The sequence below is a fragment of the Ceratotherium simum genome, chromosome 14, assembly GCF_057802395.1.
Source record: "Ceratotherium simum simum isolate JZ-2026a chromosome 14, ASM5780239v1, whole genome shotgun sequence".
NCBI lineage: Eukaryota > Metazoa > Chordata > Mammalia > Perissodactyla > Rhinocerotidae > Ceratotherium > Ceratotherium simum.
Window position 1 is genome coordinate 11,284,545 of NC_141913.1, and position 15,300 is coordinate 11,299,844.

Sequence of the window (15,300 nt, forward strand, 5' to 3'; positions counted from 1 at the left end):
CAGCTGCCTGAAATTAAGGATTTTGAACAGACCCGGGGACCGGGGACCTGGAGCCTCTACTCTGCTGATTGAACCATGCATTTTTTTTTTTTTTAGACAATCACTGTTGCTTCAGAACCTGAATCCATAATATCGGGACTTCAGAGGGACTTCTGTCTCTTTTACATTCTCGTTTCTTTGACCTACAGATTAAGTTAAAACAGGTGTTTAGTCTTAATTTTTTCCAACCTTGTCTTGGTAGATAACATCACATAGCAGACGATCCAATAATATTTCAGATTCCTTTTTTTTTTTTTTTTTGGTGAGGAAGATTAGCCCTGAACCAGCATCTGTTGCCACTCCTCCTCTTTTTGCTGAGCAAGATCGGCCCTGGGTTAACATCTGTGCCCATCTTCCTCTACTTTTTATGTGGGATGCCTGCCATAGCATGGCTTGATAAGCGGTGCATAGGTCCATGCCTGGGATCCAAACCTGTGAACCCTGCGCTGCCAAACCGGGGCATGCACTTAACCGCTATGCCACCGGGCTGACCCCCAGACTCCACTTTTTAAAGAGGGTGTTGGAGGGAGCTGGCCAATGAGAACGAAGCCTATGTTTCTGATGTAACAGTCTTGGCAAGATGCATGGGTAGGAGCGATCCCTTTTCTAGCAATCAGGAGCAGGGAGTGGTAGGGTTGGGGAGAGGAGGAGGTGAGTCAGGACAGGCTAAATAATGCCTGGAAACAAATTTACATCACAATCTCAGTGGCTTATGCAGTGAAGAATTATTTCTTGATCATGCCCTGTGTATTGAGACCCTGATGCTCTGTGGGGCAGCCCTGTCCCAAGCAGTGATTTAGGAATCCCACCTGCTTCTTTCTAATGTTTCTGTGTGTCAACACATGGATTCCAGTCCACAGTGACAGGGGAAGACAGAGGTGGAGGGTCATGCTGGAGATTTTCCCTGCCTTTGCCCAGAAGGGACACATGGCACCTCTACGTAGAGTTCATTGGACAAAATTAGTCACCTGACCCTGCCTAACTGCAAGGAGGCTGGGAAGAGTAGTCTCCTCCCAGGCATGGGAGTAGGCCCTGCTATTTGTGATGGATAGTAATGTCTACCCAGTGGAAGAATTGCAGTAAAAGGACTAAAGCTCTTGTCATGAGGTGGGGCTGCTGTGGCTGGCACTTTCCTACAGTTTTCTCCCTTTCTCCCCAACAGGGACCATATTGCAAGTTTAGCATTGCCAACACGTGACATCCACCTTGCATGCATGATCAGCTACATCTCTCCCTGAGAATTTCTGCCATGGGGCTCATATTGAGAGAGTGGGGAGCAGAGGGGAACAGAGGGGGACAGTTGGGGCAATTCTTCATCTGTCTCATGCACCCAATAAGGTCTTTTCCTATTTCTAAGACTCATTTAAAGTCCTGATTTTGCTTAGACCACATGGGTGGGTATGTAGGATTTTGAAAAGCTGCTGCTGATTCCTCCAGCTCATTTAGGAGCCATCTGGAAGAGGCCTTAGGGCCAAGGCGGACGTGCTGTTTCCCCAGCCGCTGAGAGCTGTCTCTAGAGAGCAAATACACACACATTTAGGCTATAAATCACTTCTCTCATTGGTGCTAAATTAACTTTTAAGCCTTCTAAACTCCTGAACCAGCTGATAGCAGGATCCTGGGTGGCAGGATGCTTAGCCCTCTGCTTGATTAAATAAAAATTGTCTTTATTGCAAGATTTAATGCATGCATTAATAGAGGCAGCAGTGGTTCCCAAATGCTGGCCTGTGGACTGGCTGAATCAGAATCACCTGGGACACGAGGTGAAATACAGATTCCCAGGCCCCACTTCAGACCCACTGAATTGGAATCGCCTGGACTGAGGCACAGGAGTCCTTATTTGAATAAGCTCTTGAGGTCATTTAGATGCATAGCCAGGTTTGGGAGTCACTGCTGATGTGGAAAGAGCTTTGAGGGGCTAGCTGGGTTGCAGTCCTGTTCTGTGGACTGCTCTGTGGCTGTGTGGACTCGACAAGTCACTTAACCTTTGGGGTCTCAGTTTTGTTATCTGCATCGTGATGGGACTGAAATGGGACTAGTTTTTCAAATGAAGTGTTACCCAGAGCCTCAATATGTAAAGTAGATAAAAGTAGAGTGGCTCTGGTGGAAGCAGTGGTCAGGTTATCCTTTGATTCCCCAAATGGCCCCAAAGGCTGCCCAAGAATTCTAGGGATTTCCAGGACACAGTTCTGAACAGCTGCGGGTGAGTGATCATTGTTTCTTTTCAGTCCTGGAAGTCTTTGAATCTTGACCATAGGCGTGGGGGTGGGGGCATGAAAATCAGTGAAAAAGAAAAGTCTAGGGAGGATTCATACTCTTTCTCTGCTTCTCTCTCTGTCTCGGTCTCTTTGTTTCTCTCTCTCTGTTTCTGTCTCTCTCTCTCCCTCTCTGAGAACAGATGACAGCTGAGAGTATATATATTTTTTCCAAGTTCTCAGGTGAAATGTGGTGGGAATTGGAGGAGAGAATATCTGAAACTCATTTGAAGGTGCAAAGTTTTTCTTGCCTGTAGATTTATTTTTTACCTTTCATGGAGTTTTCAGGTTTTGATCATGATTTTTTGTTTTTCTGGGAAAGATTCGCCCTGAGCTGACATCCGTTGCCAATCTTCCTCTCTCTTTCTTTTTTTTTTCCCCCTCCCCAAAGCTCCAATACATAGCTGTATATTCTAGTTGTAAGTCTCTCTGGTTCTTCCACGTGAGCTGCCACCACAGCATGGCTACTGACAGACGAGTGGTGTGGTTCTGCGCCTGGGAAAGGAACCCAGGCCACAGAAGCGGAGTGCGGCGAACATTAACTGCTAGGCGATCTGGGCTGGCTCCAGATGACGACTTTTTGAAGGTGCATTTATCAACTTACAGGTTTTAACATTTCCTAATATATTTGACAAAACTCCTGACAGACAAATCAGGCAAAATAGTCAATAAAAATGTAGGCTATATGGTATAGACTGTATAAGCAGGCTTTTGTTCTGTTATTACATTTAACCACTCAAACACCTTCCAGAATCCTGACTATTTTTGGTTTGGGGATGTCAGGTGTTTGTTGTATTAGAATTATATGAGATTAGGCATGACAGAACTCCTTTAGGAGTTAGAAACCTTAATTAGTTTCCAAAATTGTCTTGGTTTAGCACAGGACTGGCTCTTACAAAATCTGAATTTAGCACATTATTTAACAGTTTTATTTTAAAAATAAAGTCATTATTTCCAGCATCAACAATAATGATAACTACCATGTGACTTCTGGATTTCTTAATATTTTTACTCCTAGATACTGTAGCACATAGTTTCTAAGAACAAGGACATTCTAACACACAACCACATAACATTCTAACATATAACAATGATAAAATTTAGAAAAGTTAATATTAATATAATGCTATTCAAATTTCGTTGTCATTCATTTTTGATAATATCAATATGAATTTTCATATTCATTTTCAAACTTGAATGTAATAGCCCTATAGTAATAGGATGAATAAAATGCTATAGGACAATTAATCTATATATTCATTTATTCATTCAACATTATTAAATAGGGATGTAGAGAAGTAATTTCTAGGGTATAAAGAATTACTTACCCTCAAGATCTCACAGTCCAGTGGTGCCCATGGAAGCAGGCAGAAGATCCCAAATAGAAGAATGTGTTCTGAGAGAGAAAACCACAGGGTAATATAAAATGAATGGGCACCATTAACAGAAATGGGGAAATCAGAAAAAGGAGATGGTTTGTGGATGCTGAATTAGAGCATGTTTTGGTAGTAGAAGATACAGGTGGAGACTTCCTGTGGGCACTTGGATCTGTAGACCTGTAGAGAGATTAAGATTAGAGCCATAGTTTGGGAAATGTCAGAGAGAGAAGAAAGTTGAAATCTTGAAGTGAATACATTTTTTAAAGGAGAGAATATAAAAAATTGAGGACAGAGAATTGGAAGGAAGATGAAGACGATCCAGAAAGTCCCAACACATAGTCTCCTATAAGAACCACTTTTTTCATCAAATATTTTTGTTAGGTTATTTATTTATTAGAGGATTAGGTCATGGCAATTCATGTTTTGGTATAAACTCTAAAACTCTGTAATCTATCTTCTTCCTTGGATTAGAGGATTTGAAGAAAACAGTCCACATGTAAGTTTAAATAGGAAGTTAAAAACTCACATTGGCCTTTTTCTGTTGAAATTGTGTTATAAATCACTATTATTCGAGAAGCTTTTTGCCTAAAATAGGTAACATCCTGTAGCATTGCCTCTAACTATTCTATTAATTGAACTGCTGGCATGTTCATGTTTTAAGACCTATTCTAGCACTATTAGATTCACCAGATGAAAAACACAAAGACCAGTTCAACCTAGGAGATAATCAATTTTTCATGCTCATTATCATTTAGATGAGTCTCTTATAAGGGAACGGTTGCAGCATGATGCATTTTAATGCTGAGTAACACCTCATTCCTCTAGGTAGCTTATATGCTCCAAGTGAAAACGTAAAGATCTTAAATTTCAGAGCAAAAGAGAAAATCAAAGGAAATGTGTGAAAACGAGAGCCAGAGAACCGATAAAATTTATTGCCGGAAAACTTTTCAGTTTCATCAATATTTTTATCGTTGCTTAACCTTCGTCATTCTTCGTGTGCCATCTGACTGTCCTGAAGGAAAAAGAAAAGCCTTCAAAACTTAAGTATTTTATTAAATCTTTTATATTTTGATACCATTTTGGAACCATTTTAATACTTCATATTGAAAAAAGAGACATCTCATGTGTCTCTGAAAAATTAAAATGAAAACTGAGCCCCGGTTACACTGTTGAGCAGTGTCGGCCAAATGTCGAGTGTTTGACAGCCTCACAACGCAGGCCTTTCACCTGTGTAACCAGGGGTGACCTCAGAGACTTGATTATTGGGAGAGAGAGTCCCATGATTCTGGATTTTTTTGTCAATTTACTGACATTTCCTAGATCTTACATTTAAAAATGGGAATATTCCAAGTAACTTCCCCTTCTTTTATTCCAAAATATTTAGAAAAGGTGTTAACACTGCACAGGCCTTCCCCCTAAAGAGTATGATTTACAAAGCTACTCCATAGTTGTGCTTTCTTATTTTTAAAATGGCTTTTGGCCTTTGGATCTGGCTACCAGGCCTACAAGCTTAAACTCATTCTGCCTCCATTGAACCCGTGCTGCCCCTTCTCCCAGGGAATTACCCAGGGAAGTGTGCATGCGTGTGTGTGCAGATGCACGCACTCACATCAGATATATATGCCAATGCAAGGGAATATGCAGGAGTAGAAATGAGCATTTAGAAATGTGAGGACTGGAATGGGGCCAAGAAACACTGCTGCCTTCCCCTAATATCAGATTGCATTTTTTTTTTAAGTATAGAAACTTTATTCTTTTCACCATAAAAGTCTCTGGCAGTGATAAGCGTGATTTCCAAGACTGTACATAGCACCAGAAGAGCTCCAACTAATGTGCCCAGCTTCCATTTCAGCATAGCTCATTAGAACAACAATGCAAACCAGCTGTCCCCTGGTGTTTGGAGAAGAAAGATCCAATTAACTGGCTGTCATCCACCTGGTTCCAGATTTCACCATCTCCTCATGAGCCTGTAAGAGCAGCCAGTTTGCATGAATTCTAGTCATTAAATGCAAGCCGGGGGGTCAGGGGAGATGGGGAGAATGGGTATGCTTTGAATTGCTGTGGGGGGAGAAGGTGAAAGGCCATCTAGAGCCTGGATATCTGGAAAGCCAGCAATGAATTAATTTAGCAGGTATTGACTTGAAAGCTGTTCCTTATTCTGTGTACATTGATGTAAAGGCTAGAAGTGCATGATGTTTCTATGAATGCAAATTAGAACCATTTTTAATGCATTTGTTTGGATTTTTCTCTTTAGCAATAGTGACATTTAAAGGGTGAACCACACATCTATATTGTAATTAACCATACACCTATATTGAAATATTTAAATTTCACTGGAATGCATCATTGAGGCTCTCCTTTGTGGATTTGTCAAAACGTCATGATTAACTCAGAAATAAAAGCAGTGACGGGAGCCCTTAAGTCATTATTATTTTATCTTTTGGAATAAAGCACATAATTGGTATCTGACCATTAAGACCCTGGAATAAAACATCTGATGATATGGCCCCTGGAAATTTTACAGGTCTACATCTTTCTGGAGTAATATCACATTCTCAATAGAGCCGTCAATAAAACAATCATTTCTCAGCACTGAAGACTGAAAAATCTGTTGTATTACACTCTCCAATCTCTTCAAAATCACATTTTAAAAATCCATTTTGTTGCAAGATGACCAATCTCATCTGATTTATAAGCCATGGCCTCAGAGGAAATATGGAATGCTTGGAATTGAAGCCACGTAACAAATGTGCCAGGCTGGCAGCAGACACTTCCTGCATTTCGAGCAGTTTCCAAGATGTGCTTCAGAATGTGTCAGTTTAGGATTTTTAAGTCATGTGGCAGATGATCATTTACCCAGTAGCCTGAGTGCGATGTTTATTTTCCATTAAAGGCTTATATTTTGGATTTACATAGACCTACCCTTTCTACCTGGTTAAGAAAGTGTATATGCAAATGATTATTTTCTAGAAATCTCCTTTCTTACCATTCCATATTTTAAAAGAATTTTGTGTATTTTCACTTATCAAACTATCTTATGATATTAAAATGGTCTCATTTCAGTTGGGCTTTTTGCCTTCTCTCTCCTAACTCTGAGTAATGATGCAGTACATTTTAGAAAAATATCAAGATTTCTGTGATTTAAAAGTCATTGCAGGGGCCAACCTGGTGGTGTAGTGGTTAAGTTCACCCGCTCCGCTTCGGTGGCTGGGGTTCGCCGGTTTGGATCCTGGGCACAGACCTATGCACTGCTCATCAAGCCATGCTGATGTGGCATCCCACATAGAGCAACTAGACGGATATACAACTATGATATACAACTATCGACTGGGTCTTTGGGGAGAAAAAAGGAGGAAGATTGGCAACATAAGTTAGCTCAGAGCCAATCTTCCTCAAAAAAAAAAAAACAAAACAAAAAAGTCGTTGCAGCTTGTAATGCACAAGAGATAGAGTGCTTCAGGAAGTACACTTAGTGGAATTCCTTTAGATCACTTGAGGGGGGTGTATTTTAATCCCTGTAACTTTTTAAAGTTAGATATTTATATCCTACACACGATTAAAACAAATAAGTAACTTGTTGATCTTGGATTTCTATAACCTTGAATAAGAAACTGAATAAAGAAAACAAAGCTCCCCAAACTATAGTCACAGTCTTTTTTTATGTTAATATTTAAGAGTTATTCTTCTAGGAGGGGTTGTTTATTTGTCATTGTGAATCGATTGGCTAATACTTGATTTGAGAAGGTCTGATCAATATCTTGAATACTTTTTGGTAATCCTCAAGTTTCCCTTTCCATCTTTTATCACTCGGACCTCCTGTTCTTCAAGATATTCTAATCACATCACTTAGTGACTTTACTATCTGTCTGAAACTTATCCTCTTCTTTCTTTCCTTGGTCTTCTTCAGTGGTCCTGATTTCTGTGGTGTCAACCCTTCTAGAACTATGGCTTCTTATTTATTTTCTTGATGTTCTTAACTCTAGTCACCTTCATATCCACTTTGAGCTTCTCAATAAAAATTACTCTGAACTTGGGCCTTAAAGTCTGAAATTTTCCTTTGTGGTAATAGTTTCCTTAACTTTGCAACCACATTTGCTCACTCCTGTTGATGGAATTATTTCTGCTCATTGTTCAGTATTTTTATCTGCTGTTACCTGCTCCTACAGACTTCATTTGTTTCCCTACGGGCCCTGATCCCGTGGTTAGCCATGATAAATACATGAAAAGCAATAGGAGATATTGCAGTATACGAGGAAGCCATTTCGTGTAAAACTAATTTGGCCTGAACTTGTTTTTCCAAAAGGACCTGACGTGGCCTGTTGAGCATGCATTGTATATCTGCTTTAAATATTTACTATGTCCCAAAGACAAGAATGATGCCTTTAAAGACAGGTAGGGATGTAACTCCCCCCCATATCGGCATTTCTTTAAGGATAAGCATCTCTTCCCGGAAACTAAAGATTAATTACTGACCTGCTGTGCTCACCTTGTGACCACTGGCCTGCTGACCACCCACCTGCTGTGCCAGCTAAGCATCTCGTGACAGTAGTAAAAGATATTCCTGTCACATGTGATATATGCTCTTTGTTCCAAGATGGTATGTAACCACTCTGTACACCCTACTTCTTCGATGCCCTTCCTTCCTTGGGGAAGGAAGGCCCTGGGCTAGTCCTCAGATCTGGCTCATAATAAACTCACCTCAATTTTGATTTATAGATTGATTATGGATTACTTGCATTGACAGTCATTACAACGAAGTCCTCACCAGACTTAAAATTCCTCAGCTCACTGTACCAACCTGCTGTGTCCTTGTTTTTGCTTGCTGCTTACCAAAAAGTACTAGAAAAAGTCAGGATGTTACACTGAGTAAATCCATACTATTCATGTTAGGATAAAGATCCAAATCCTTAATGAGATCTACAAGTCCCTTTGTGAGCTGGCCCAGTCTAGGCTCCCTCTGTCCTTGTCTTAGGCTTCTGTTCCAGCCACACTGGCCTTCTTGTAGTTCCTTAAACACATCACTCTTCCCCTTGGTTAGGGACCTTTGCTTAAAACGGTCTCCCCTTTATCTTCTCTTAGTTAACTCTTAACTAGTCATTAGATGTCAACTTAAATATCACTTTTTTAGGGAAAGTGGTAGTTTAGATTAAGCCTCCTCACCCCTCTATCATATCATAGACCATGTACCTCTGTCACAGTTACAATTTTGCATTTATTTTTGGGATTATACATTTGCTGTCACTTTGATGAGCACACAGACTAGAAGCATTTCTGCTTTTCCCTGTATACTCAACAACTGTTCAATAAATATCTTCCATGGAGTAAGCACAGCAAATACTTCATAAGTAGAATTTTTATTAGTAGTAACTCCTGAAGCAAATGATGTTTAGACATCTCCAACAATTACAAATGTTTTCTTTATATTGAGGTGAAATCTCTTCTCCTAATTTTGTTCCTTGGAGTCATACAAAATAAATCAATTTCTAGCATGGTGTTGTCAAATACAGAGTTGTGTTGTGGATAGAGCATTGCTCTGGAGTAAGATTTAGTTAAAGCTGCCATAATTGGGGGCTTACTATGTGCTTGGCACCAGGCTCATCTTTAAAGTGGGAATAATAATAATTGCTTACCCGGTTCAGTTTAAAAAGCATTTGTCGAGTATCTGTTGTGTTCCACACAGTGCATTGATATTTGGGATAAAAGATGAATAACACATGAGCTATATTTGAGGAGTTTACAGTTTATTTGAGAAGTGAAAGAAAATATTTCAGGTGGAGTTTTATTAGTAATCTGGTTTACTGAGGAATTGACTTGATTTTTCCCCTTCTCACAGTAATAATAAACACCCAGGAATGTATTGAGATTCAGATTATTTCCAATTGTCTGCCCAAGGTGAACAGGCAGGTATTTAGCCAGAGCTTCCAGAACAGTTGTGACCCAGGAACGTATAAAGATCCCCTGAGGATGGGGTAGGTGGATGGAATTCTTGGAAGAATCTCAAGTTGTATCATTGACCACTGGGGGCTTTGTTGGGGCTCATGGCCATGGAAACCTGCCTGTTTCTCCCTCCCCCTACTGGGACTGCACTGTGCCTTTGTTCTGTGTAGTCTGTGTACAGGTGATTATTTTACTTCACATAAACAGACTAATTTTTATCCTTTGCCTGTGTCTGATGGCATCATTCCCTTCATCCTTGTATCAACCACATAAGGAGATGCACATGTACATTTATCATTTAACTATATGAGGTAGGTGATATAATAGGGAACTCTTGTGCACTGCAGTGGGAGTATAAATTGGTACAGGCTTTTTTGAAAACTGGCATTATCTACTAAAGTTGAAGATATGCATTCCTATGACTCTGCATTTTCATACTTGGCTATATACCCAACAGAAGTGTGTCCATATGTGCACCAAAAGATATATTTTAGAATATTCATAGCAGCACTAGTTGTTATAGCACCAAACTGGAAACTACACAAATGCCTATCAGCAGTAGACTTGATAAATTTCTGTTGTATTCATATACTATACAGCAATGAAAATGAACAATTTACAACAACAAACTACAATATGGGTGACTGTCACTTGCGTAAAATACAGAACAGTCAGAACAAACCTAGGCGTTAGAAGTCAGGATAGTGACTACTGTTCTTGGGACTAGTTCTTAGAAGAGAGCACAGTGTGGCATTCCTGGAGGTGTTGAAACCTGTTTCTTGATCTGAGTGCTAGGTAGTTTGTGAAAATTCATTGAGCTTTATACTTATGACCTGTGCACTTACCTGTATGTGAGTTTATATTTCAATATAATGTTTTAAAAGAGTTGGTTCTATTTTTTTCTTCTTATTGAATTCAGGTCTCTTAAAAGCAGCTTGAGTTATAGAAGTAAAATATGGAAAATTACCATCTAGGAAATGTGCTGTCCTGTTATACATTTCAAATTGGCACTTGGTCTGAAAAGCAATTGTCAAGCTAGTAGGGGGTGTCTTTGAACTCATGTTCTACAGATGATGATAATTGTCCCAGTAATTGCAGAACCCCTTGAGATGAACTGACTCGGAATCTACTTCCCTATTTTACTCTGGTTATAGTTGCTATTTTTCCTTTAAAATGGATCTGATAGTCTTAAATATTATATATTTCTACTTTTATTTTGTAATGTGCTCTTGAAAAATGACAGGTTAGCCACAGAATTGGTATCCCCGAAGAAAATTGCTAGCTGCTCCTTGAAAATCCTGTAAAGTGAAACTTTTAATTTTAAGAGTTTATTTGAGCAAAAATCAATTCGAATCAGGCAGAGCCAAATTGGAAGTGTTTATTTATTTATTTATTTTCCTTTCAGTTTTATTGAGGTATAATTGACATACAACACTGTCTATGTTTAAGGTGTACAGCATAATGACATATGTATATATTGTGAAATGATTACCATAGGCAGTTTAGTTAATATCCATCACCTCATATGGTTACAAAAAATTTTTTTTTCCTTGTGATGAGATCTTTTAGGATATACTCTCTTAGCGACTTTAAGATATTGTTGGGGAAGAGGGAGAATCCCCCTCTGCCCTTTCCTTCAAGGTTCTTATGGCTGGTTTAATAACATGTATACATGGGAGATACCAGGGAAACTGAGTTTCTCAACACAATAGCAGAGATTCTCATCTTAAATACTATCTTCAGCTAAAGACAAAGGAGGATGTTGGGGGTGGGGGATTTGGGATTTCAGAGGGGAAGAAGACAATTTACATGGAGAGGGAAATGTAAATGTTTGTCAGACAATTCTTTGCAGGGCCACCTATAGAGAATGTGGCTGGAGAGACAGAAATCACAGTAATCAAAAGTATGTAGATTTAAGTTCTTTCCTTCCATACTGATAAGAGTTTCTACGGAGACAAGGCCATCCCCCCCTTCCCAATACAGAGAGGGAGATACCTTTACAAATGTAAATGTTTGGTAAATAGAACTTTGTTAAGAATGGGCTTAGCGAGGACCCTGCCAGTCTGTCTACACCCAGAGTTAAATTCCTTTAGGCAGTTTGGGGGAGGTACAGTGTCCGTCAGAGAAAATAATCAAGGTAAAGAGACATATTTCAGGGTGGCCAAATCTTGATCTCCCACAATATACCATATTGCATTGTTAATATAGACATCATGTTGTACACTACATCCCCAGTACTTATTTATCTCATAACTAGAAGTTTGTACCTTTTGACCACCTTCCTCTAATTCTCCCACACCCTGCCCCCTTGCCTCTGGAAACCACCAAGTCTGATCTCTTTTTCTATGAATTGGTTTTTTCTTTTTTTTTTTTTTGTGAGGCAGATTGGCCTTGAGCTAACAAGTGCCAATCCTCCTCTTTTTCTGAGGAAGACTGGCCCTGGGCTAACATCCATGCCTGTCTTCTTCCACTTTATATGGGTCACTGCCACAGCATGGCTTGCCAAGCAGTGCATCGGTGTGTACCCGGGATCTGAACCAGCAAACCCCGGGCCGCCGCAGCGGAGTGTGCGCACTTAACCACTTGGGCCACCTGGCTGGCCCCTGGTTTTTTCTTTAGATTCCACAAGTAAGTGAGATCATACAGTATTTGTCTTTCCCTGTCTGACTTATTTCACTGAGTTAACTTTTAACATAAGAGCTACATATTAAACTCTAAAGATTTTGTACTTTCACATTTTTAGGAGATGGAATATTTAAAAGGTCTGTGTAAAATTATGAAATAACAGATATTAAAGACAGGTTTTAAAAACAAATGCATTGATGTTTTATCACACACTTTCTAAGTCACTGATCTACAGTAGTTTCTTAAAATCTTGTCATAATAACCATCTCCAGTAGTCATCACAGGTACTGGATTAATATAGTGATATAAGCGTGAAATGAAAACTATGGAGTCTTAGGGAGGTTCAGTATTTCAGTATTTTATCTTATTTGGAAATAATCTAGATATTCAATGACTATTCATTATTTAACTTATCTCAGTATGACTGTAAGGTTTCAAGTTACCAAAAAGATTTTGGAAACTATTTTTAAGTTGACATGCCGTAAAGCATAATTATTGTTGAAAAGTTTGTTTATAAACTTTTATCTTACTTACATCTATTTAATTTACTTGTTCTTAACAATTATGTTTAGATTAGTCATGAAAGTTTCACAAGACATTAAACAGCTAAGTATCATCTTAAGTTATCTTTTTCACTGACAGATTCTGTAACAGAGATAACATGAGTTTTTGGCTTTTAGGAAACCTAGGTAGAATAAAAGTATTATATTTAATGCTGATAATTTTAAAGACATGTCTGTTTTAATTAAACAACAAACTTAAACTAGCTTTTATTTACCAACAATTATCCTAGATCATGTGAACTTGAAAAACATTTGGATTAGTTTCTATATTTCTGACAGTCTACTTGATTTATATAAATGTTTAATTTCCTTGAAGCCAATTAAATAGAGCTCTCTACAATTAATTTTGGCCATACCATCTGGAGGTAGAAAAATATCACACATCTATAACTTACATACATAGACACACATAAACATACAGACAGATGCAGAGATCTTATAGCATTCATTTTAAAATTTTAGTCATGAGACAGGTACAATAGTGTAAAACTCACTAGTTTATAAAAGAACAGTTGGATCCAAATTGTATTTCTGGCAGATGGAATAAATTAAAGTTACCTGCTCAGATGGCTAAAGCTTTTTGCTAATATTTGTGGAAGAGAATTTTAAGATTTTTCATAGGCTTAGTTTTCAAAATAATCTTTCCTTTTTTACCCCTTTTCCTTCTGATAAGAATTACCTTGGTTCCCAGAGAAGACCAGGTAGAATACTTACATCTCAAAAGGCACAAAGAAAGAACACAAGTTCCACCAAGAGGACTTTTGTTCTTGAAGTCCAGATCTTTTCCAACATCTATATAAGTGTTTTGAAATGAATAGGGGAGGTTTTGGGATTGGTAAAAAGTGTAGGTGGGATTTGAATTGTTTGTAGAGCTGCATTTGTGTTCTTGTGCAGACTGATTTTGTAAGACAAGGACTCAATCTGTAAGACAAGTTGTTTTTAATTGCTCAAAGAATTGGGTGGCAACTGGAATGATATTAAGGCACTGACCCACCCACCCATCCAACTACATTATCCTCAGTTTGCTTCTTTTATATCCAGGAGAAGAGCTTCAACTAAGATGGACACCAAAAGATTCCTATGTTCTAGGTTGAGAGGTGTGTGTCTTTGGAATGTTTTAGTAAATCCTTTCACAAAGGCTTCAGAATGTTTTTCTTTCCCCCTGAGTACATAGTTTAATTTTAGCTTAGGGGAGAAGGCCTAAAAAAAAATTCCTATCAGGCTCTGAATATCAGCTTCCAATTTGGCCAACTTCTGACCATAGAGCTATTAAAAAAAATCCTTTCAAATATTTTGTTAGGTTTCATCTGAGACAAACAGTAAATATTCCTGGCAGTATTGAACAACCCCATGGATATGAGGCATCCTCAAAGAGGATGCCCTCTCAAGATCCAGAGCCACTCCCAAAGATAACCAAAAGAAAGAAAGACTTAGACAATTCTTCTGAGAGCTGGCAATAGTTGGTAGGATCCTAGCTGCAAAAGGAGTGCAGTCCACATTTCTGTCCAGTTATATTTTTGGGGCCCCCAATCTGATGGATTCCAAGCCCAGTTCCCAGGACACAAAATGAGACAAATAAGAAGGCAATCCCTGGGAAGGATTGACAACCAACAGCTACCCAAGAGCAAATTCACAAGTCACAACTCAAAGATCTAATTCTTACAAATATTTTTTGCTTGCCAATCTGAATTTGGAAGGAAGGGGACAACATGAAATTTTACCCTCCTCTCTCAACCAGGCACCAGTGATAGAGACCTGGTAGAGCTGGCTTTGGTAAGAATTCTGATCCTTTGCTGGCTTCTTCCAGTTCTCCCAGGATCACAACTGCAGGCTCTGGAGTGAGTGGGGTGTCCTGGAGGGTCTCATCCTGGTCACTAGAAACTGTAGAGGAGGAAAAATAATTTTCCCTCCACCCTTTTTGGTGAGTGTCTGGCTCAGACCCTTTTTTCTCTAGGGCATCTCATAAATGGATAAGCTTACCTAGGTTAAAAGTTCTCCTCTGTGGCCACTGTAATTCAAGGCTATCTTCAATTAGTTTAACCTGCTTGTTCCACCTTAAAAGAAAATGTTATTCACCCAAGGCCTCACACTAGATCCAGTCCAGCTTAAGTTAGACCCAGTCTGACTCCAGACCCAGTCCCATTTCTAAGTCAGACCCAGTCCAACTCCAGCCAGTTTCCAGACCCAGTATAGAAAAAAGAAATGCTCAAATGAAGTCTGAAAGCTCAAAATCTGCAGAGCCAGGATCCAAGAGGGACTTACCCACCACCTCCAGAGGCAGTGAGAAAGCAGCGAGCTCAAGGGGTTCAACAGGTACCTACATCTGGTTGCTTATTGCTCCTGGGGGTTGTGACGGATCTCCTTAGGTTATCTCTTCTCACACTAGAACTGTTAAAAGATAAACTGAGGCATATTAAAAATTTTAAGAGTTTATTTGAGCAAACATCAATTTGAATCAGGGAGCATCCAATCTAGCAGATAAAAGGGAGCTCTGAGGAGCTG

The 15,300-nt window shown here is 39.1% G+C and overlaps 1 protein-coding gene across 17 annotated transcripts in view; it reads left to right on the plus strand.

Moving 5' to 3' along the window:
• LOC147915262 (uncharacterized) overlaps positions 1–9,162 on the plus strand; it is a 68,408-nt gene extending 59,246 nt beyond the window's left edge. For 15 of the 17 annotated variants that reach the window (XR_015554256.1, XR_015554257.1, XR_015554258.1 and 12 more), the window contains one exon: positions 4–9,162. Coding sequence is in view for 5 of the 17 variants with exons in the window: in XM_087439036.1 (XP_087295162.1) it covers positions 4–130 (127 nt within the window). In the remaining 12 variants the exon portion in view is untranslated. The remainder of the gene's footprint in view (positions 1–3) is intronic. The other 2 variants (XR_015554254.1, XR_015554266.1) reach the window with 2 other exon arrangements.
• The last annotated feature ends 6,138 nt before the right edge of the window (positions 9,163–15,300 follow it).